We start from the raw sequence: 1073 nt of genomic DNA, 5'->3' as shown, positions 1-1073 counted from the left end.
CTTAGAGAAAGTTCCTAGCTGCAACGTTAGACTTAATTCAATATTTGTATTGCAGTTCTATGTGGGTGTAAAAGCTTAAAAGTGGCCTCATGCACGGTGCCTGGTGTGGACTTCTCATAATCTCTAAAAAGCACACTTTGCACAATACAGTACTTTTTTTAGGTATTCTGTTGTGTCTGGGGCACATCCAACACCCTTTGCCTTTCACCTGCACCGCCTTGCATCCTTGTTGCACAGGCGACATACTCACCTAGCCAATACATTTGATGCAGTGATGCGAGAGAGTGAGTCCCCCCCCCCCAGCTCACTCGTACATCACTATCCTCATAAACCTCACTTTCACCCCCCCCCCCCCCTTCAAGCCTAGGCGAGAGGGTGGTAGCGAACCTGTGCCTTGTGTTGTTCTAGCTTGTGGCTTTTAAGATAGGGTAAGGCCGGCTGCGGAGGTGCTGTTCATAACCTGTGTTCTCCCGTCTTTGCAGTGTCGCCAGTGGTTGGAACAGCTGCGCAGGGTGGGGTCCATGAAGGGCAAGGCCAAGGTCACGTGTCCTCTCTGTGGCAAAGTGTGCAGTCGCAGCGACAAGCTCAAGCTGCACCTCAGGACTCACACTGGGGAGAGGCCGTATCGCTGCACCTACTGCGACCACCGCAGTCGCACCAGCGACGACCTCAAGCGCCACGTCCGAACCCACACGGGGGAGAGGCCGTACCAGTGCCCCTACTGCCCCTACAGGGCAAGCGACCCGTCCACTATCCGCTCGCACAAGAAGCACCGCCACCATGACCTCTTTCACCAGGACCGCTTGAACCAGCACCACCTCGATCAGACCAATTGAGTCGAAGCAGCCTCGGCGTCTCCCCCGCTCCCTCTCCCCCCCACCCCTGTTCTCTTCTCCCTCTATCCCCTCCGTCAGAACGTGATCTCAGGTAGATCGATCATTTCGTGGCTCAAACTGGATCTACTTCGATGAACCTGCTCCTTCCCCCCCCCCCCGTCCCCCTTTCCCCCTTGACACTCGGAGGAACGTTTTTTTTTTTTGTCAGTGCCCTCGAGACGTTGTGAACCAAAAATC

At 55.0% G+C, this 1073-nt stretch overlaps 1 protein-coding gene across 1 annotated transcript in view; it reads left to right on the top strand.

The window, feature by feature from the left end:
• The window catches only part of LOC119589302 (zinc finger and BTB domain-containing protein 7B-like), a 53190-nt gene that overhangs the window by 46466 nt on the left and 5651 nt on the right, over positions 1-1073 (top strand). The window contains exon 5 of the mRNA XM_037937925.1: positions 483-833. Coding sequence (XP_037793853.1) covers positions 483-833 — 351 coding nt within the window. The remainder of the gene's footprint in view (positions 1-482; positions 834-1073) is intronic.

The sequence above is a fragment of the Penaeus monodon genome, chromosome 25, assembly GCF_015228065.2.
Source record: "Penaeus monodon isolate SGIC_2016 chromosome 25, NSTDA_Pmon_1, whole genome shotgun sequence".
Lineage (NCBI taxonomy): Eukaryota > Metazoa > Arthropoda > Malacostraca > Decapoda > Penaeidae > Penaeus > Penaeus monodon.
This window is presented reverse-complemented; position numbering and strand designations above follow the sequence as displayed.